This window comes from Pseudophryne corroboree, chromosome 1 (assembly GCF_028390025.1).
Source record: "Pseudophryne corroboree isolate aPseCor3 chromosome 1, aPseCor3.hap2, whole genome shotgun sequence".
NCBI lineage: Eukaryota > Metazoa > Chordata > Amphibia > Anura > Myobatrachidae > Pseudophryne > Pseudophryne corroboree.
The window spans coordinates 1,137,851,726-1,137,873,133 of NC_086444.1; the positions used below are offsets into that span (position 1 = coordinate 1,137,851,726).

Here is a 21,408-nt window from a genome sequence, read left to right on the forward strand (position 1 = left end):
GACTGAATGCACAGATGCAGCGAGATGTTCTGCAGCAGCTGCTGCTGCTGTCAGCTGGTCATTGGGGCTGTGTGTATGTGCACAGCATGCATATGAGAGCCAGTGGTGTGATGCACAGAACATCTATGGGAGCCTGTGTGCCTATGCAGCATGCAGTGCTACTACAGGGGGCTGGGGAGAGCACATGAGCCGGGGTCTAGCTGGAGGAAGCACAGCCTGCCTCTCTATCTCACCCCAGGATCAGGAGGGTATGGCCGGGAGCCCCCTTACCTCTGTAGTACTTCTGCATAGCTGCTCCCGGGGATCTGCGGCGTGGAGCCGGTAACAATGGCAGGCTGGAGCGCGGAGCACACTGCACGGTCCCGGGAACCCGAAGCCTGGGCTATCGGCAGCGGCAGCAGCAGCAGCACATAACAGTCAGCAGCAGCGTGAGTGACGGACAGCGGACGCAGCCAATAGGAGGGCAGACACGACCAGGGGGCGGACGCCGGGGGAACAAAGGAGGGTGACTGACAGTCAGTGTGTGACTGGGGGCCAGCCCTGTGTATACAAACAAAGGGGTCTGACTCCTCACAGGGGCACCCTCACTGCTCCATCACTGCTATCACACGTGCATTATACTCTGTAAGGGTCACAGAGCTGATGCACAGGGCTTTCCCTATCAGCATAGCAATGCTTCCCTCTCATTCATAGCATTATTGCCAGTGGTGTGTTCCTGGCAAACACTGCCACTGTTGTCACAGGCAGTATATGAAGTGTAACCAAGTAGTGCTGGGGCATTATTATAGACAGCCAGATTAGGAGAACACAGTGGCCAAGATGGTTGCCTACGGTCCCCTCATGCATAGCTACATCACAAGGCACTGTGGCATAGGTGAACTGGGGTTTCTGTGTGGTACAATGTAAACCGGAGACACTACATTCTTGGTGCTGGGAGTATTTACACATTGGGCCTAATCCAGACCTGATCGCTAGCAAGCGATTTTTGCACTGCTGTGATCAGATAGTCGCTGCCTAGAGAGGGAGTGTATTTTAGCAGTGCAAGTGTGCGAACACGTGTATCAGAGCTGTACAAACAGATCTTGTGCAGTCTCTGCGCAGCCCAGGACTTACTCAGCCGCTGCGGTCACATCAGCCTGACCGGGACCGGAATTGATGTCAGGAACCCTCCCTGCAAACACTTGGACACGCCTGCATTTTCCAACCACTCCCTGAAAACGGTCAATTGACACCCACAAACGCCCTCTTCCTGTCAATCTCCTTGTGTTCGCACGTGCAAATGGATTCTTCGCACAAACCCATCGCTGAGCACCAATCCGCTTTGTACCCGTGCGACGCGCCTGCGCATTGTGGTGCATGCGCAGTTTATACGTGATCGTCCGCTGTGCGAAAACGCAGCCTAGAGATCAGGTCTGAATTACCCCCATTGTTCGGCAGTGCTACTTTAGTATCCAGCTTGCTGCGATCAGCTGTCCCCGCCATCCTTATCACAGCTGCAGTGGTAGCAGTGGAACATATCACTGGCGAGTCTGACTTGGCAGTGCTAGTGTGCATGCATGAACTTGGGTTCATGCATATGCATAAAGAAGTCAGCGTCCAGCGGAGGGATCCGAAAGGATTCCATTTTGCAACACGGACCTACTTCCTATTGGAAGGAGCAGGGATCCGGGAATCATGGCCATTTTCTTTAAAAGCTTACAATATTAACTATTCAGAGTCTGTCTACACTAGTGCTATCAGCTCTCCGTACCTGACCTCTGTCACTCAGTTTTCTCTGCTATGATAGTTCCCGCCTCCGATAGCCCCAGGACGCCAGTTGGCTATCCATTCAGCTCAGCATCCAGTTCCTGGTTCATCCCTCAGTAGTCAGTTTGCACGAGAAGGAGTTTCAATAAGCTGCCCAGCTTCATTCACTGTCCCATCAAATTAGCTAGCCCTAGGGCTCCTGACCCAAGTCACCAAAACCCAAGTGACGTGACAATTTGTTCTGGCCAAATGGACTCAGCAGGGGATGGGACCCTAAGAGTGGACTCGGTCCAATTTCTGGCTTGTCATTTGGAGGAGCAAGAAGCAACCCAATGCCATAAAATATTATTATTATTCTTTTTTTTTTTTTCATTATTATTATTGGTTACTTATATAACGCAGCATATTACGTTGCGCTTTAAAATTGGGAATAAACAGTAATAAAACAAGACTGGGTATGACATACCGACGTAGAGGTAAGAGGGCCCTGCTCGCAAGCTTACAATCTATAGGGAAATAGGCCTTTATCCTACCTATTGCTTAATGGTCCAGCCAGATTGCAGAGGTCCTTCACGGGGTGTATAATACACTCACACACAGGACCACCATCAGAGGGTGGACTGCCGGGACTGAGTCCTGGACCTGGGCAGAGAGGGGACCCGCCTCTGACTTCTACCAGGTGTAGATGGCTCTATTAGTGTGGTGTGGGGTCCGGGGTCGGGCAGCTGCTGGCACTTGCAAGTGGCTTGCCTGCCTGGTACAATTAATAAAGTTGTTGTTTTTTTAAATTGAGACAAAACACCCCCACTTGCACCACACTTCTTTCAGACAGAGGAGCCGTCCACAACATGAAAAGGACACCTGCAACCAGAAAAGAAGGTAAGTGACTGTAGGCTGCAAGGGCTGGAGCTGTAGGAACAAAAGGGGTGTTGGCTGGAGGGATAGAAGGGAATCTGGAACTGGAGAGACAAAAGGGGTGTTGGCTGAAGAGATAAAAGGGGGAATGGAGCTGGAGAGACAGAACGGGGCAGGCTGGAGAAACAGAAGGAGGCTGGCTGGGAGACTGAAGGGGGGCTGGATGGTGACACTGGAAGGGTCTGGCTGGAGTGACAGAAGGAGAGATGGCCTGTGAGACAAAAGGGGGGCTGGCTGGAGAGTCAGAATGAAGGGGAGCTGGATGGAAAGACAGAAGTGTTGGAGATGGAGTGTCAGAATGAAAGGGAGCTGGCTGGAGAGACAGAAGGGGTGCTGGAGCTGGAGAAAAAGAAGTGAGGCTGGCAGTGGATGGTGAGATAGAAGGGGGTTGTCTGGAGAGACTGAAGGGACTGGCTGGAAAAACAAAAGGAGGGCTGCTGGTGAGATAAAAAGCAGGACGGCTAGTGAGACAGAAGTGGGGCTGGCTGGTGAGACAGTAGGAGGGCTGGCAGGAGATACAGAAGGGGGGCTGGCTGGAGACACAGAAGGGAGGCTGCTGGAGGGACAGAATGGTGGCTGGCTGGAGCTGTCCTCATCATCCAGACTTCACCTTCCTACTCCAACCAAATTAAATGGGAACCCAAAGACCTGCAGAGGATTTCTTAACTAATGTATCATTAATTTCAAGCTGCAACTGGGAACTTCCCTACTGCAAGAAGTAAAACTGCCTATATCATATCATTGATCTCCAGGCAAGCCCGGCATGGGCATCACCACTTTCTGAAAGGTCTGACTCCATCCTATCTGATTCTGATCACTTTATGGCCACCTTTCGTAGGATCTTTGATGAATCAGGTAGAACCCCATCGGCTGCATCTGATATCCTGTGTCTGCATCAAGGTTCTTATACCGTGAGCACTAAAGAGGACAGTTCCATACCCTATCCTCTGAGTTGTGGTGGAATGATGAGGCGCTTGTCACTGTTCTTCTGGAAGGCCTTTCGGATCGAGAAAAAGGCAAACTAGCTGTTCGTATCCTACCTACCAATCAATGGGGCAGATGTATTAACCTGTAGAAGGCAAGGTGATAAATGCAGCAGCCAATAAGCTCCTAACTGTTCATTTACATATTGGAGCTGATTGGCTGGTGCCTTTATCACCTTGCACTCATCACTGGTTTATCACTTTTTTCTCCAGGTTAATACATCTTCCCCATTATCCCTTTGCAATAGGCTGGACCTCCGCTAAGAGAGAGCGCTCTAGAAAAAGGAAGGAATGAGCGCCCTAAAAGGCATCTGGTTTCCCCGACAGCTGCAGTCTCCCAGCACAGAGGAACACATGCAAATAGGTTGCTCCCCTCTCACTCCAGACGAATGTGAGGGATGCATAATCTTTGTTTATACTATGCCAGGCCTGAGCATTTGCCTGGTTCTAGCCTGAAGAGGTCTGGAAAAGCCAGCTTCTACCTCATAATGCAGGGGTTAGTTTAGGAGCATCCTCACAGTCTCCATCTAAACCTGATTTGTATTACATTTACCTTGGAGCTTTCACAAGGGTCAGAATATCTTCCAGTCTTGTTCGATTCCAGGGCAGCCAGGAACTTCATGACAGCAGGCTTGGCTGAGACACTGGCTATTCCACTGACTTCCTATACCCACCTATCTCACAGCTGTTAATGGAAGTTGTATTTCCGGTGGTACCATCGCTTATAAATAATCTCTGTTGAGACTCGCATTGGAAGTTCCACATTCTGAGGTCCCGTCATACCTCATTATACCCAAGGCTTCCAATCCACTTGTTTTCAGGTTCCACTGGCTCCAGCAATATATCCCGTACATTGATTGATCCTTACCCCAAGTGTTGGCCTGAGGATCAGCTTGTCAACAATCCACCAGTGATGTGACATAGATGTTACATGTTTAATATTACTGTACTATAATAGCACTTATAAACAGAACTTCAAAATACGTTAGAGAAAACAGACTATTGGGGAGATGTAAGAGTGTCAGAGTTTGCGGAGGTCTGGGATTTCAGCCTGTATTTTTAAAACGACAATCATTTACAAGGCAAAACCCTGGGGAGATCGGACAGAAAGGATCATAGGGCCTAATTCAGACCTGATCACCGTGCTTCAAATTTGCAGAGGTCCGCGATCAGACAGTCTCTACCCAGGGAGAGTGAAAACCCGCCCCGTGCAATTGTGCGAATGCATGTGTACGCCGTGCAAAAATTCCACCAGACAGCGAAAATCTGCAAATCCGTTCGCAACTCACTCTCCATCAAATGATTTTTCCAGGTTGTGCAGTCTGTGCGTAGCCCAGGACTTACTCCTACAGTGCGATAGAAGCAGGCTGATCGGGTCCGGAGGTGACGTCACACACCCTCCCAGACAACGCTTGGGAAAGCCTGCGTTTTTCCTGACACTCCCAGAAAACGGGCAGTTACCACCCACAAACTTCCTCTTCCTGTCAGTCACCTTGCTAACGCTTTGCGCTCAACATTTTTGCACCATCCTGACGCTGTTTGGTGACGCGCCTGCGCATTGCGGTGCACATGCATGCGCAGTCATTAAATAATCGCCCGCTGTGCGAATTCGCACAACAATAATCAGGTCTGAATCGGGCCCATACTTACTGTCTGTGAGAGTGTACTGGAAGCAAGCAGGTTGATAACGCTATGGGCTCGGTGGCTCATTGCGCTCACCACAGGGTCTATTTCCACTGTATGGGTGTTGTGGACATCCACGAGTGGGAATAGCCCTGGTGCAGCTGTCGGCGGTCGGGATCCCAACGGCGGTATTTTGACTGCAGGGAACCCGACCGCCAGGTTATTAACTACATCCCATTTTAATTAATAGAGGTTTCTACATGGAACAATTTATTTTTAAACTACATTTTAATAAATGTTCAATATTGATTTCAGCAGCCAAGGAAATACTGACGCCAGATCCCGACACTACTCGAAATGCCGGCACCGGGCACCCAACATTAATCACTATTCCGGCACAAGAATCCTGACCACCTGGATTTCTCGGGACGTCGGAGGCGTAAGCGCGCACATGGAGGGGGAGGGAGGTGGTTAGGGTTAGGCTGCGGGGAGGGAGGGTTAGAGTTAGATACCCCCTGGGGAGGGTAAGGCAGAGCGGTCCATAGGCAAACTAGGCAAATGCCTAGGGCATATGGTATGCTTAGGGGCACCAGCAGCTTCTGCTGATTAAAATGATATGCGGCATGCCTATATTCTGTGTGTGACTGCGGCTGTATCTGCATACGAAATACTACTTTGCAGTGTATTCCTGGAAATCACTGGATTCAGGTCTGGGGAACGGGCGGGCCAGTCCATAGCATCAATGCCTTTGTGTTGCAGGAACTGCTGACACACTCCAGCCACATGAGGTCTAGCATTGTCTTGCATTAGGAGGAACCCAGGGCCAACCGCACCAGCATATGGTCTCACAAGAGGTCTGAGGATCTCATCTCGGTACCTAATGGCAGTCAGGCTACCTCTGGCGAGCACATGGAGGGCTGTGCAGCCCCCCAAATAAATGCCACCACACACCATTACTGACCCACTGCCAAACTGGTCATGCTGGAGGATGTTGCAGGCAGCAGAACGTTCTCCTTGGCGTCTCCAGACTCTGTCACGTCTGTCACATGTGCTCAGTGAGAACCTGCTTTCATCTGTGAAGAGCACAGGGCGCCAGTGACGAATTTGCTAATCTTGGTATTCTCTGGCAAATGCCAAACGTCCTGCACGGTGTTGGGCTGTAAGCGCAACCCCCACCTGTGGACGTCGGGCCTTCATACCACCCTCATGGAGTCTGTTTCTGATTGTTTGAGTAGACACATGCACATTTGTGGCTTGCTGGAGGTCATTTTGCAGGGCTCTGGCAGTGCTCTTCCTGTTCCTCCTTGCACAAAGGCGGAGGTAGCGGTCCTGCTGCTGGGTTGTTGCCCTCCTACGGCCTCCTCCACGTCTCCTGATGTACTGGCCTGTCTCCTGGTAGTGCCTCCATGCTCTGGACACTACGCTGACAGACACAGCAAACCTTCTTGCCACAGCTCACATTGATGTGCCATCCTGGATGAGCTGCACTACCTGAGCCACTTGTGTGGGTTGTAGACTCCATCTCATGCTACCACTAGAGTGAAAGCACCGCCAGCTTTCAAAAGTGATCAAAACATCAGCCAGAAAGCATAGGAGCTGAGAAGTGGTCTGTGGTCACCACCTGCAGAACAACACCTTTATTGGGGGTGTCTTGCTAGTTGCCTATAATTTCTACCTGTTGTCTATTCCATTTGCACAACAGCATGTGAAATTGATTGTCAATCAGTGTTGCTTCCTATGTGGACAGTTTGATTTCACAGAAGTGTTATTGACTTGGAGTTACATTGTGTTGTTTAAGTGTTCCCTTTATTTCTCTAACGTCCTAAGTGGATGCTGGGGACTCCGTAAGGACCATGGGGATTAGCGGCTCCGCAGGAGACTGGGCACAAAAGTAAAGCTTTAGAACTACCTGGTGTGCACTGGCTCCTCCCCCTATGACCCTCCTCCAAGCCTCAGTTAGATTTCTGTGCCCGAACGAGAAGGGTGCACACTAGGTGGCTCTCCTGAGCTGCTTAGTGAAAAGTTTAGTTTTAGGTTTTTTATTTTCAGTGAGACCTGCTGGCAACAGGCTCACTGCATCGAGGGACTAAGGGGAGAAGAAGCTAACTCACCTGCGTGCAGAGTGGATTGGGCTTCTTAGGCTACTGGACATTAGCTCCAGAGGGACGATCACAGGCCCAGCCATGGATGGGTCCCAGAGCCGCGCCGCCGGCCCCCTTACAGAGCCAGAAGACAGAAGAGGTCCAGAAAATCGGCGGCAGAAGACGTCCTGTCTTCAACAAGGTAGCGCACAGCACTGCAGCTGTGCGCCATTGCTCTCAGCACACTTCACACTCCGGTCACTGAGGGTGCAGGGCGCTGGGGCGGGGGCGCCCTGAGACGCAATATAAACACCTTGGATGGCAAAAAATGCATCACATATAGCTCCTGGGCTATATGGATGCATTTAACCCCTGCCAGAATACTTAGAAAAACGGGAGATAAGGCTGCCGATAAGGGGGCGGAGCCTATCTCCTCAGCACACTGGCGCCATTTTCCCTCACAGCTCCGTTGGAGGGAAGCTCCCTGGCTCTCCCCTGCAGTCACTACACTACAGAAAGGGTTAAAAAAGAGAGGGGGGGCACTAATTACGCGCAGTATTAAAGATACAGCAGCTATACACTTATATAAGGTTATCCCTGTATATATATAGCGCTCTGGTGTGTGCTGGCAAACTCTCCATCTGTCTCCCCAAAGGGCTAGTGGGGTCCTGTCCTCTATCAGAGCATTCCCTGTGTGTGTGCTGTATGTCGGTACGTTTGTGTCGACATGTATGAGGAGAAAAATGATGTGGAGCGGAGCAGATTGCCTGTAATAGTGATGTCACCCCCTAGGGGGTCGACACCTGAGTGGATGAACTGTTGGAAGGAATTACGTGACAGTGTCAGCTTTGTATAAAAGACAGTGGTTGACATGAGACAGCCGGCTACTCAGCTTGTGCCTGTCCAGACGTCTCATAGGCCGTCAGGGGCTCTAAAGCGCCCGTTACCTCAGATGGCAGATATAGACGCCGACACGGATACTGACTCCAGTGTCGACGGTGAAGAGACAAATGTGACTTCCAGTAGGGCCACACGTTACATGATGGAGGCAATGAAAAATGTTTTACACATTTCTGATAATACGAGTACCACCAAAAAGGGGTATTATGTTCGGTGAGGAAAAACTACCTGTAGTTTTCCTGAATCTGAGAAATTAAATGAGGTGTGTGATGATGCGTGGGTTTCCCCCGATAACAACTGATAATTTCTAAAATGTTATTGGCATTATATCCTTTCCCGCCAGAGGTTAGGGTGCGTTGGGAAACACCCCCTAGGGTGGATAAAGCGCTCACACGCTTGTAAGGGCTCTACCCTCTCCTGAGATGGCCGCCCTTAAGGATCCTGCTGATAGAAAGCAGGAGGGTATCCTAAAATGTATTTACACACATACTGGTGTTATACTGCGACCAGCAATCGCCTCAGCCTGGATGTGCAGTGCTGGGTTGGCGTGGTCGGATTCCCTGACTGAAAATATTGATACCCTAGATAGGGACAGTATATTTTTGCCTATAGAGCATTTAAAAGATGCATTTCTATATATGCGTGATACACAGCGGAATATTTGCCGACTGGCATCAAGTCTAAGTGCGTTGTCCATTTCTACCAGTAGAGGGTTATGGACACGACAGTGGTCAGGTGATGCGGATTTCAAACGGCATTTGGAAGTATTGCCTTATTAAGGGGAGGAGTTATTTGGGGTCGGTCTTTCAGACCTGGTGGCCACGGCAACAGCTGGGAAATCCACGTTTGTACCCCAGGTCGCCTCTCAACATGAGAAGATGCCGTATTATCAGGCGCAGTCTTTTCGTGGACAAGCGGGCAAAAGGTTCCTCATTTCTGCCCGTGACAGAGGGAGAGGAAAAAAGGCTGCAGAAATCAGCCAGTTCCCAGGAACAGAAACCCTCTCCCGCCTCTGCCAAGCCCTCAGTATGACGCTGGGGCTTTACAAGCAGAATCAGGCACGGTGGGGGGCCCGTCTCAATGATTTTCAGCGCGCAGTGGGCTCACTCGCAAGTAGACCCCTGGATCCTTCAGGTGATATCTCAGGGGTACAAATTGGAATTCGAGACGTCTCCCCCTCGCCGTTTCCTAAAGTCGGCTTTACCGATGTCTCCTTCTGACAGGGAGACAGTTTTGGAAGCCATTCACAAGCTGTATTCCCAGCAGGTGATAATCAAGGTACCCCTCCTGCAACAGGGAACGGGGTATTATTCCACACTGTTGTGGTACCGAAGCCGGACGGCTCGGTGAGACCGATTCTAAATCTAAAATCTTTGAACACTTACATACAGAGGTTCAAATTCAAGATTGAGTCACTCAGAGCAGTGATTGCGAACCTGGAAGAAAGGGACTACATGATGTCTCGGGACATCAAGGATGCTTACCTTCATGTCCAAATTTACCCTTCTCACCAAGGGTACCTCAGGTTTATGGTACAGAACTGTCACTATCAGTTCAGACGCTGCCGTATGGATGGTCCACGGCACCCCGGGTCTTTACCAAGGTAATGGCCGAAATTATGATATTCCTTCGAAGGAAGGGAATTTTAGTTATCCCTTACTTGGACGATTCCCTGATAAGGGTAAGATCCAGGGAACAGTTGGAGGTCGGTGTAGCACTATCTCAGGTAGTGTTGCGGCAGCACGATTGGATTCTCAATATTCCAAAATCGCAGCTGGTTCCGACGACTCGTCTTCTGTTCCTAGGGATGATCCTGGACACAGTCCAGAAAAAGGTGTTTCTCCCGGAGGAGAAAGCCAGGGAGTTATCCGAGCTAGTCAGGAACCTCCTAAAACCGAGCCAAGTCTCAGTGCATCAATGCACAAGAGTTCTGGGTAAAATGGTGGCTTCCTATGAAGCAATCCCATTCGGCAGATTCCACGCAAGAACTTTCCAGTGGGACCTGCTGGACAAATGGTCCGAGTCGCATCTTCAGATGCATCAGCGGATAACCCTGTCACCAAGAACAAGGGTGTCCCTCCTGTGTTGGTTGCAGAGTGCTCATCTTCTAGAGGGCCGCAGATTCGGCATTCAGGACTGGGTCCTGGTGACCACGGATGCCAGCCTGCGAGGCTGGGGAGCAGTCACACAGGGAAGGAATTTCCAGGGCTTATGGTCAAGCCTGGAGACATCACTTCACATAAATATCCTGAAGCTAAGGGCCATTTACAATGCTCTAAGCTTAGCAAGACCTCTGCTTCAAGGTCAGCCGGTGTTGATCCAGTCGGACAACATCACGGCAGTCACCCACGTAAACAGACAGGGTGGCACTAGAAGCAGGAGGGCAATGGCAGAAGCTGCAAGGATTCTTCGCTGGGCGGAAAATCATGTGATAGCACTGTCAGCAATTCCGGGAGTGTACAACTGGGAAGCAGACTTCCTCAGCAGACACGACCTCCACCCGGGAGAGTGGGGACTTCACCCAGAAGTCTTCCACATGATTATAAACCGTTGGGAAAAACTCGACAGGTATTGCGCCAGGTCAAGGGACCCTCAGGCAATAGCTGTAGATGCTCTGGTAACACCGTGGGTGTACCAGTCAGTGTATGTGTTCCCTCATCTGCCTCTCATACCCAAGGTACTGAGATTGATAAGATGGAGAGGAGTAAGCACTATATTCGTGGCTCCGGATTGGCCAAGAAGGACTTGGTAACCGGAACTTCAAGAGATGCTCACGGAGGATCCGTGGCCTCTACCTCTAAGAAGGGACCTGCTCCAGCAAGGACCCTGTCTGTTCCAAGACTTACCGCGGCTGCGTTTGACGGCATGGCGGTTGAACGCCGGATCCTGAAGGAAAAAAGGCATTCCGGATGAAGTCATCCCTATCCTGATCAAAGCCAGGAAGGATGTAACCGCAAAACATTATCACCGCATTTGGCGAAAATATGTTGCGTGGTGCGAGGCCAGTAAGGCCCGACGGAGGAAATTCAACTGGGTCGATTCCTACATTTCCTGCAAACAGGAGTGTCTATGGGCCTGAAATTGGGGTCCATTAAGGTTCAAATTTCGGCCCTGTCAATTTTCTTCCAAAAAGAACTAGCTTCAGTCCCTGAAGTTCAGACGTTGTAAAAGGGGTACTGCATATACAGCCTCCTTTTGTGCCTCCAGTGGCACCTTGGGATCTCAATGTAGTTTTTGGGTTCCAAAAGTCACATTGGTTTGAACCACTTAAATCTGTGGTGTTAAAATATCTCACATGGAAAGTGGTCATGCTGTTGGCCCTGGCCTGGGCCAGGCGCGTGTCAGAATTGGCGGCTTTATCCTGTAAAAGCCCTTATCTGATTTTCCATTCGGACAGGGCGGAATTGAGGACTCGTCCTCAGTTTCTCCCTAAGGTGGTTTCAGCGTTTCACCTGAACCAACCTATTGTGGTGCCTGCGGCTACTAGGGACTTGGAGGACTCCAAGTTGCTAGACGTTGTCAGGGCACTGAAAATATATATTTCCAGGACGGCTGGAGTCAGAAAATCTGACTCGCTGTTTATCCTGTATGCACCCAACAAGCTGGGTGCTCCTGCTTCTAAGCAGACTATTGCTCGTTGGATTTGTAGTACAATTCAGCTTGCACATTCTGTGGCAGGCCTGCCACAGCCAAAAATCTATAAATGCCCACTCCAAAAGGAAGATGGGCTCATCTTGGGCGGTTGCCCGAGGGGTCTCGGCTTTACAACTTTGCCGAGCAGCTACTTGGTCAGGAGCAAATACGTTTGTAAAATTCTACAAAATTGATATCCTGGCTGAGGAGGACCTGGAGTTCTCTCATTCGGTGCTGCAGAGTCATCCGCACTCTCCCGCCCGTTTGGGAGCTTTGGTATAATCCCCATGGTCCTTACGGAGTCCCCAGCATCCACTTAGGACATTAGAGAAAATAAGAATTTACTTACCGATAATTCTATTTCTCGTAGTCCGTAGTGGATGCTGGGCGCCCATCCCAAGTGCGGATTGTCTGCAATACTGGTACATAGTTATTGTTACCAAAAAATCGGGTTATTGCTGTAGTGAGCCATCTTTTCTAGAGGCTCCTCTGTTATCATGCTGTTAACTGGGTTTAGATCACGAGTTGTACGGTGTGATTGGTGTGGCTGGTATGAGTCTTACCCGGGATTCAAAATCCTTCCTTATTGTGTACGCTCGTCCGGGCACAGTATCCTAACTGAGGCTTGGAGGAGGGTCATAGGGGGAGGAGCCAGTGCACACCAGGTAGTTCTAAAGCTTTACTTTTGTGCCCAGTCTCCTGCGGAGCCGCTAATCCCCATGGTCCTTACGGAGTCCCCAGCATCCACTACGGACTACGAGAAATAGAATTATCGGTAAGTAAATTCTTATTTTTTTTGAGCAGTATATATATATATATATATATATATATATATATAATGAGCATATATCATATAGTTATACTATAGAATATTTCCAGTAGAGCTGTAATATATTTTCTTTACACCTAATACCCAAGAGGGGGGAGGGCCCTGCCTGCCAGAGCTTACACTCTAAATGCAAATACTAAAAGTTGTAGTTATTTTGCATCAAAACTATTACATGCAATATTGCGCCCCCTAGTGTAAAATATAAGGATAATAGACGTCACCTCATAGCTCAGTGACCTGTAATAAAGCACTTGGCTGCTGGTGGCCTCGTGCTTTTATTTGATCACATGAGATTTCAGTAACCTTTAATATCTTCATATTTCACAGTAGGAGGTGTATTATCCCATCTATAAATCATTTGGAATCCTGAAGATTGCCTATCCCTCTTGTAGGATGCCTTTGGGTTTATTTAACTAAAGTATGAGGCAGCATTTTCTGCACTGGGACAATAAAATAAAAGCTGTCAGCATCACAAACAGCATCCACACCCCACCGATAAGGGCTTAAGCACATAAGAATTTGGAATCTGCAGATCTGAAACATTTGACATCATGACATCTGAGAATCATAACCCTTGGCTCCTCCCACACAAATGTCTTGGGAGAACGGGCTGAGAAGATTATTAAGCCAAGTAGTTCCCTCAACACTGGAGACTGTAAATAATTGGACATTAATCTGCTTTTTCTTATGACAAAAGACTGAGTTTCCTGTCTGCGTGGGGAATAATCAGAAGTCCCCAGAGAAGAGTCAGATGTTTGCAGATGTTTGGGGTAGATTTGTGCAGTTAGCATTTACGTCCTTGTTCTACGCACACTTTATCAAAGCAAAGCATTTTTGTTATGAAAGTTCACTGAGCGCAGAGAGACAAACAGAGGCGAGCCTAAGAGCCATTACACATTCCTTGCAGGAAAAGGAGATCCTTCAAACAATTTCCATTTTGTTTTGTACATTTCACGGATTGTCTGTTTGACTGTTGATCACTCAAATGTTCTCTTCCTTTATTCCTAATTGTGGGGGAAATGTATCTAACCTTGGAGAGAGATAACGTGTAGAGAGATCAAGTATCAGCCAATCAGCTTCTTTCATTTCAGATACTGCATGACGGGAGCAGTTTGGTTGGTACTTTATCTCTTTCCACACTATCTCTCCATGGTTTGCTACATCTTCCCCTATGTCTGTTAGTTTACAGATGTTGGATACAGTTCATAACCATTGCATTTTATGACATTGGGCCTAATTCACGTTTGTACGTAAATGCAATTGCGATTTTCTAGGCTACGGAACTGCTAATGTTAGCAAGCTGTTGCCCTGAAAAAAAAAGAGACGCTCACCGGAGCATTCACAAACTCATTCGCAATTGCGTACACGTTTACGACCTATATGCAAAAAAACAACTAACATCAGGGCTAAGGGTTTGTCTATGGTTATGATTACGCAGACTAGACACAGCAGAAGAGACTCAGAAGCCATGTTTTTGCACCTACGAGCTCGCAGCCGTCACCGGATACATGCCCATAAAACAGCAATGACACGCCTGTGTTTTCCCAACCGCTCCCTCTAAACTCCCAGTTAACACCTCCAAACGGTGACTTCCTGCCAATCACTACTCCATGAAATCCTCAGATTGAGAGTAAAGGTGTGTACACACGGTAAGATATTTTCTTCCGATTCTGACTATATAGTCAGAATCGGAAGAAAATATAGTGCAGATCGCAAGGTGACAGTCACCTTGCGATCCCGATCCGATGCCGATGCGCGGCCCCGCGCGGTCGGCATCGGAAGAAAAAATAGGCTGTGCAGGCAAGTCAATCCTGACTATCTCTATAGAAGAGATAGTCAGGATTGAAATCGCACATAGCCAGCATCGCAAGCACAGTTATTATGTGCTTGCGATACTGGCTAAGTGCCGACCCGGCCCCCTGTCGCACGGTGAGAATCGGATAAGTCCGAATCTCACCGTGTGTATGCACCCTTAGATCACAGCGGCACTTGCTGCATGCTCATTGTGATCGCAGCACATGCATTGCGTACAAACATGAATTAGGCCCTATGACCATATATTATATACTAGGTTCTTTATCGTGCCCTATGGGCGCTCTTCACACCGTCGCAAGGGGCTACGCCCCCTTAACCCTTGCATACCTTTCTGGGGTTCAAAATTTGTATTATATGAAGTATTACCTGCATTCCTTTGTTAGTGGTTAGATATTGCACGATGAAAGGGTGTGCGATGGTGAAGGAGACGCAGCCCCTTGCGATGGTGTGAACAGCGCCTGCAGTGCACGATGTACAGAATGTAGCGGGTGCGGGGGGACTGCAGATGGGGGAGGGTGTCTGTAGATACTGCGGGTGAAGGGGGGGGGGGGTGCGCGGGGGGGGTCCCGGATGGGGAAGGGTTGGGAGGTGCTGAGGGTGGGGGAGGGGTAGAGGAGTGGGGGCTGAAGGTGGGGGAGGGGTCCAGAGGCACTGCATGTGGGGGAGGGGCAGGGGTGCTGCGGGTGGGGGAGGGGCAGGTGCAGGGATGTTGCGGATGGGTGAAGGGTGCCGGGGGTGGGGTGGGGTAGGGGGTCCGGAGGCGCCGCGGGTGGGGTGGGGGTAGGGGGTCCGGAGGCACCGCGGATGGGGGAGGGGCAGGGGCGGGTGGTGCGACGGATGGGGAAGGGGTCCGGAAGCGCTGCAGGTGGTGGAGGGGCGAGTGCGGGGGTGCAGTGGGTGGGGGAGGAGCGGGTGTGGGGGGGGGGGGGACCGCGGATGGGGGAGGGTGTCTGCAGATGCTGCGAGTGGAGGGGGCAAGTGTGGGGAGAGACATATATGGGGGGTGGATGGTGGAGGGGGTCTGGAGGTGCTGTGGGTGGTGGAGGGGTGGGGGAGTGGGAGCCGCGGGTGGTGTAGGGGGTCTGGAGGCACAGCGTGTGGGGGAGGGGTGCCGCATGTGGTGGAGGGGAAGGTGCGGAGGTGTGGTGCATTGGGGAGGGGTCTGGAGGCGCTGCGGGTACTGTACCTGCCAAAAAGGTAGTTGGAAGGTATGCAGTAACAGGGACAGGACAGGGGTGAGGGGGTCAGAACAGGGGCGGCGGGGCCAGGACAGGGGTGACGGGGCCAGGATAGGGTTGACAGGGCAAGCACAGGGGTGACAGGGCCAGGATAGGGGTGACAGGGCCAGGATAAGGGTGAAAGGGCCAGGATAAGGGTTACAGGGCAAGGCCAGGGGTGAAAGGGACATGACAGAATACAGGGCACGGGAGAGATTGTTATTAGGGACAAAACAGTGGTGACAGTGACAGACAGATGTGTCTTACCGGAGTCACTGCTGCTGGCTGCTGCTGTTCCACTCCAACCTGTTGGGATCTGCTGCTGGTGGAGACTTGGCATGGCTGATTCTCTCAGGCTGGAGTCCTGCTTCCTCTGCCCGTCCGCATCCCTCCCCCCACTCCTCAGTCACACACCGCGGACCTCGCGCGGCTGTCGGGCACTGTGGTAAGGGGAGACTGGAAGTGACTGGTTAGCCCCAGGAGATGCTGCGGCCGGAGGGAGGAAGGGGTCATAGCATGCACGCGGCGTGAACATCGCGGTTGCCGGGCACTTTGGTAAGGGGAGACTGGGAGTCACTGGTTAGCCCCCAGGAGACGCTGCGGCTGGAGGGAGGAGGGGGTCGGAGCCTGCAAGTAGCGCGGACTTCTGCAGCGCTGCCCGCCGGCTAAAGTGTGAGAAGGAGCCGGGCGCACCTCTCTGCGGGCGGCAGCGCTGTAGCTAGCGGTGGGGTTGCCGGGGCTGGAGATAACAGAGGCGGTACGGAACCTGCACAGCGGCAGGTGCCCCACAAAATTGCAGCTAAGAAGCGTGTAGTGTGCCAGAAAGTGACGCTCCTCCGCGCCAGAGAGCCCCTGCTGAGTATGCTGATGTGGGGGGTCAAGCACACAGTGAGCCGGTGCCCGTCTGTCTGTACGGCATACCCCCTCACACACCCCTGCCTGTTCCATGCCCGTACCATCTGCTTCTGCTCCTAGTCTCCTATAGATTTGCTCAGATCTGTGACTCATTTGACTAACTCCGCCCAGCGATGTGACTCCACCCAGCGTTAGCAAATAAGGCACAAAGTCACAGATCTGGACTAATATATAGGAGATTCTCCTATACTATAAAAGTGGAAGGTCCAGGTTTTGGATTTTGATCACTTTTCTGGTTAGAAAAGATTGCATTGGCTTCCCCTCACCAACCTCTCCCCCTAACCCCAACCCTTTTACCACATCCCCTATACAGCCTTTTTGGGCTTAATGTTGTTCCCCCATCCAAATTAATCTATGTCCTCAAGCCTGTCCCCTCTCTCTTCAAGCATGCACTCATCTCCCCTATTCTTAAAAAACCTACCCTTTATCCAAACACCCTCTCCAACTACCAACCCATCTCTCTCCTCCCTTTTGCCGCCAAACTCCTTGAGCGTATTGTCTACAGTCGTCTTACTGCCTTTCTTTCCTCCCACTCAATGCTTGACCCTTTCCAGTGTAGCTTCTGTTCTCTCCACTCCAGTGAAACTGCCCTCACAAAAGTTTGCAATGACCCTCATGCTGCCAAATCTAAGGGCCACTACTCTGCTTATTCTTCTTGACCTCTCTGCTGCTTTTGACACTGTGTACCACACTCTCCTTCTGCAGAATCTTCACTCCCTTGGTCTGCATGATACTGCCCTCTCCTGGCTGTCCTCCTACCTCCCTAACCGTTCCTTCTTTGTCTCCTTTCATGACTCCACCTCCTCCCCCCCCCCCCTTACACGAACTGTAGGTGTCCCCCAAGGTCCTGTTCTTGGTCCTCCTTTTCTCTCTCTATACATCCTCTTTAGGTAATCTCATTAGAGCTTTTGATTTTGAATATCATCTCTATTTTGATAATACTCAAATCTACCTTTCCGCCCCTGACCTCTCCCCTGCTCTCCTCACTTGTATCTCCATATGGATTCAGTATGAATTCCCAACTGTAGGGATCCCGGTAATCAGGAGACCAGCGCCAGAATGCCGACATCGATCCCAGCGTGTCCCCTCGAGGGCTAGGTGCACACGCCGCGATTCGGGGTCAGTGGCGAGCTTCGCTTGCCACACTATTCTAATCCCCTCGGGTGGTGGCGTGGACCACAACCCTAGAGGGAATACTGGCCATCTGTTGGGATTTTGACCGCCGGCATTGTTTCAGCTGTCGGTATTTCGGCCGCTGGGATCCCGACAGTTGGGAAATGAACTGCATACCCTCCTAGTGTCTCTCTGCTATCTCTTCTTGGAAGTCCCAGCGCTTTCTTAAACTCAACATATCTAAGACTGGGCTGATCTTCTCCCACCCTCCTGCTCAACCACACCTCCCCCAATTTCATTATCTATTGATGGCACTATTATCTCCTCTAGTCCCCTAGACAGTGTGCTGTCTTGAGTAATCCTTGACTCCTCCCTCTCCTTCAAACCACACATTCAGCACCTCTCACAAACCTGCCATTTTCATCTCTCAAATATTTCCAGGATCAGACCCAGGATGCTACTAAGACTCTTATCCACTCACTGGTCATCTCCAGACTGGACTACTGTAATCTCCTCTTAACTGGCATCTCTGACAAACACCTCTCTCCACTTCAATCTATCCTCAACGCTGCAGCCTGGCTCATCTTCCTCACCAAACGTACTTCGTCCACCTCCTCTCTCCTCGAAGCCCGTCTCTGGCTTCCCTTCCCTTTCAGAATCCAATTCAAACTTCTCACACTCACTTACTCCTCTCCCATTTACATCTCTGACCTTATCTCTCTCTACACTCCCACCCATCATTTTCACTCCGCTATTGCACGCCCCCTCCCCTGCCTACTGATTAGTTCCTCTCACTCCTACCTTCAAGATTTCTCACACGCTGCTCCCATTCTCTAGAAGTCTCTACCTCTCCCCCTCAGACTATCTTCCTCTCTACAAAACTTCAAATGGGCTCTGAAGACCCACTTCATCACCAAGCCCAGCCTAATATCATCCTAACCCTCTGTTCCTCGCTCACTGTCTACCCCATCTGTGTCACCCCTGTCTGTCTGCCTCTCTCCTTAGAATGTAAGCTCTCTCACAAGCAGGGCCCTCAAACCACTCATGCGCTTGTCCTTCTCTTACTTAAACCTTCTTCGCTGGCACTAATCCCACAGTTTTCTGCCATCCTGATACTTATGTCAGTGTCATCTGCTGCTGTAGCTATGTTTTTTTACCCTGTACTTGTCCTATATTGTCTTCAACTGTAAGTATCTATCTTCTGTTTTGGTTATTTTGTTTATGTACTCTGTAATTGGTTGCTGTGGAGCCCTTGTGGCACCATATAAATAAAGGATAATAAAATAATAATAATAATAATAATAATAATAATAATAATGATAATAAAATCCCTGCAGCAGTCATATATTAGGTTGTCTTTATATGTTTGTCTTTTTCTCTCTCTGGTTTCTGTCCTTTGTTGGCTTTGTGGCTCTTACTGTAACACTATACTTTGACAACTGTTAATACTCCGTTGTGTTGTTGTATTCTACAAAAATAATTAATATATTTATTTTTAAAAAAACTTGTATTGGCTGCCTGGCGGCACCTATTACACAAAGCCAGGGGATCAATTTTTAAAAATAGTTATCCAATGTTTTTATAGACAGAACAAATCCTTTACAGATAGAATGTGACTTTGTATTGTCTATTGGGTGTTTTGGTAACACTGGTGCTGACTGGTAAAATAGTAAAAAAATAAGTGTTCCCCTCTGCTTATTTTATTATAGGTGGAGTCTTCCATATCCAAAAATCAGAAATACGTTTTTTTTTCCGAGCGTGACTGAGATAGTGACACTTTTGCTTTCTGATGTCTCAGTGTACACAGACTTTGTTTCAGGCACAAAATACTGTAAATGTATTCTGTGTTTACACTTGGGTCCCATCCACAAGATATCTCATTATGGTATACAAATATTCCATAATGTGGAGAAATACAATATTCAAAATACTGATTGGTCCCAACCATATGGGAGACTTAGGGGTATATTCAATAACTGTCGGAAGCTGCCGTCTTGTCGGAAAGACGGCAGTTTCCGACTGTGTTAGGTCGGAAGGGGTTCCGACCTATTCATTAGGGCCCCGACTTGTCGGAATGCTGTCGGAATGCACGCTGATTGGCGTGCATTGTCAGAAGCAGGGCCAAACCGACAGGTTTTAGCCCCCTTTCCGACAATCTCAATCCGACTTTAAAAAAAGTTGGATTGAGATGAGGGATCTGAGAGCAGGAGATGGGGGGGGGGGGGGGGAGAGCAGCGCTGCAGCAAGGAGAGCAGGAACCCAGCGGCAGCATCCACCCAGCTTGCTAGAGCTGGATGGATGCCGCCGTGAGCCTCCGCTGATGCAGCCGCTGCTCGCCCCGTCTCCTCCTCTCCGTCTCCCCTCCTCCGCTGCTCTCCCGCTGCTGCCCCCACCGCCGCAGACATCTCTATCACGGCAGCCGCTGACAGCTCTGCCCCCCCCCCCCTCCGTTCCCAACACTGCTGACAGTTCCCACCGCCGCTGCTGTCAGCGGCAGGAAGATCCGTCAGTCGGATTTGGCCGCTCTTTGAATAGGGGTTGTCGGGTCCATTCCGACAACTGCATGTCGGAATTGACCCGACTCTTATTGAATATACCCTTGTATATGAAAATCAGCCCCTTTTATATTTATATTAAAGTGGGTATTTCTAATAAGGAAATGTTATAGTAATGTGGGATTCACTCTTGTATTTATCTCATAAAATAACAATTTAAAGAAAGTAATGGGGCTGATTCAGGTTGAATCGCTAACTGCGATCCAACCGCAAAAATTGCTACAAGTATGCGGGCGCATTTTCTGCTTTCCTAGGCGGAGACGGAGCATTGTGGAGACGGAGCCGGGTGAAAAGAGGGCAGTGTTATAAAAACGGGGGGCGTGGCATGTGCGTGATGACACGCAGCCGCCGTGATCAGGAGGCTACCCTAATTTCTACGATGAAGCAGAAAATGCGATGCAATCGCAATTTCTGCTTCACCAAGGGGGGGCGGCGGTCAGCATGCTGGGCGCCTTGCTCTGCGATGGGCGGCCCCCAGCATGCTATCTCATGGATTGCAAAGTCTGCTACTTAGCAGAATTTGCAATCCAACCTGAATCAGGACCAATGGGGGTAATTCCAAGTTGATCGCAGCAGGAAATTTTTTAGCAGTTTGGGCAAAACCATGTGCACTGCAGGTGTGGCAGATATAACATTTGCATAGAGAGTTAGATTTGGGTGGGTTATTTAATTTTGTGCAGGGTAAATACTGGCTGCTTTATTTTTAAACTGCAAATTAGATTGCAGATTGAGCACACCACACCCAAATCTAACTCTCTCTGCACATGTTATATCTGCCTCCCCTGCAGTGCACATGGTTTTGCCCAATTGCTAACAGAATTCCTGCTGCGATCAACTTGGAATCACCCCAAATGTGCGATGATGTGCTGCAATACCGGGTACAGACATGTTAGGTTCCTGGTGCTCAGAACAAGGGAGATGTTATGAAGTGAGTCCAGAGCACCAGGGCGTAATGCTGGGAAAAGGGAATGGAAAGGGAATAGCCCCTGGCGCCCTATCTCCGTTGTCTCGCCCGTGCTGTCAGTACACTCTTGCGAGACTATGGTTGCTTGAGCCCATGGCAGCCGCGTTTGAAGGGTGGAT

At 49.9% G+C, this 21,408-nt stretch overlaps 1 protein-coding gene across 5 annotated transcripts in view; it reads right to left on the bottom strand.

Annotated features, from left to right (window-relative positions):
• The window catches only part of AFAP1 (actin filament associated protein 1), a 230,302-nt gene extending 229,884 nt beyond the window's left edge, over positions 1–418 (bottom strand). For 3 of the 5 annotated variants that reach the window (XM_063923995.1, XM_063923989.1, XM_063923974.1), the window contains exon 1: positions 271–417. In XM_063923995.1, coding sequence (XP_063780065.1) covers positions 271–289 — 19 coding nt within the window. In that variant the 5' untranslated portion in view covers positions 290–417. Of the gene's footprint in view, positions 1–270 lie in introns of all 5 variants that reach the window. The other 2 variants (XM_063923969.1, XM_063923982.1) reach the window with 1 other exon arrangement.
• Between the last annotated feature and the right edge of the window lie 20,990 nt (positions 419–21,408).